Raw genomic sequence first — 508 nt, 5'->3', positions numbered from 1 at the left:
CCCGGGCCGGCTCAGGGGGCGACGGACGCTTGGGCGCCCCCGGGAGACAGGGGCAGGGTTGGGGGAGCCGAGCGTCGGGCCGCCTGGAGTTTGCGCGGCCAAGGGGAGCGGCGGGCTGGGCACCCGGTGTTCGGTGAGTCTCAGCCTTGGCGGGCTCGCCTTGGCCGCCCCGGGTGCAGGGTGAGGAGCCCAGCGCAGGGGAATGCAGCGCGTTCATTATGGAGCCTTTGTGTGCACGCTGGGGCTGTGGGCGCCTTTGGGAGAGCTGGTGAGATGCGGGGCCTGGCTGCTGGAAGGTGGCCACTTAGCTGGGGTGTCCGGCAAAGCCCTAGCCCCGGGGATGCCAGAAACAGCTGTCTGAAGCATGTGCGTGGTTCCTGGGGCCATGTTCACAAGCGGACACAGACGCACACTCACACGCACACACAGCCGCACCACATTCGCTGCGCTCAACCACAGTCACCCCCATCCAAAGACGAAACATACAGGCGCGCTGGCGCGCGCGCGC

General features: G+C 68.5%; 1 protein-coding gene across 1 annotated transcript in view; it reads left to right on the top strand.

Annotated features, from left to right (window-relative positions):
• Positions 1-508, top strand: part of Frmpd3 (FERM and PDZ domain containing 3) — a 161,588-nt gene that overhangs the window by 1,243 nt on the left and 159,837 nt on the right. The window contains exon 4 of the mRNA XM_005367355.3: positions 16-133. Within this exon, the coding sequence (XP_005367412.3) occupies positions 16-133 (118 nt within the window). The remainder of the gene's footprint in view (positions 1-15; positions 134-508) is intronic.

This window comes from Microtus ochrogaster, unplaced genomic scaffold (genome assembly GCF_000317375.1).
Source record: "Microtus ochrogaster isolate Prairie Vole_2 unplaced genomic scaffold, MicOch1.0 UNK17, whole genome shotgun sequence".
NCBI classification, from domain to species: domain Eukaryota; kingdom Metazoa; phylum Chordata; class Mammalia; order Rodentia; family Cricetidae; genus Microtus; species Microtus ochrogaster.
The sequence above is the reverse complement of the archived record's forward strand: the minus strand, read 5'-3'. Positions and strand labels throughout refer to the sequence as shown.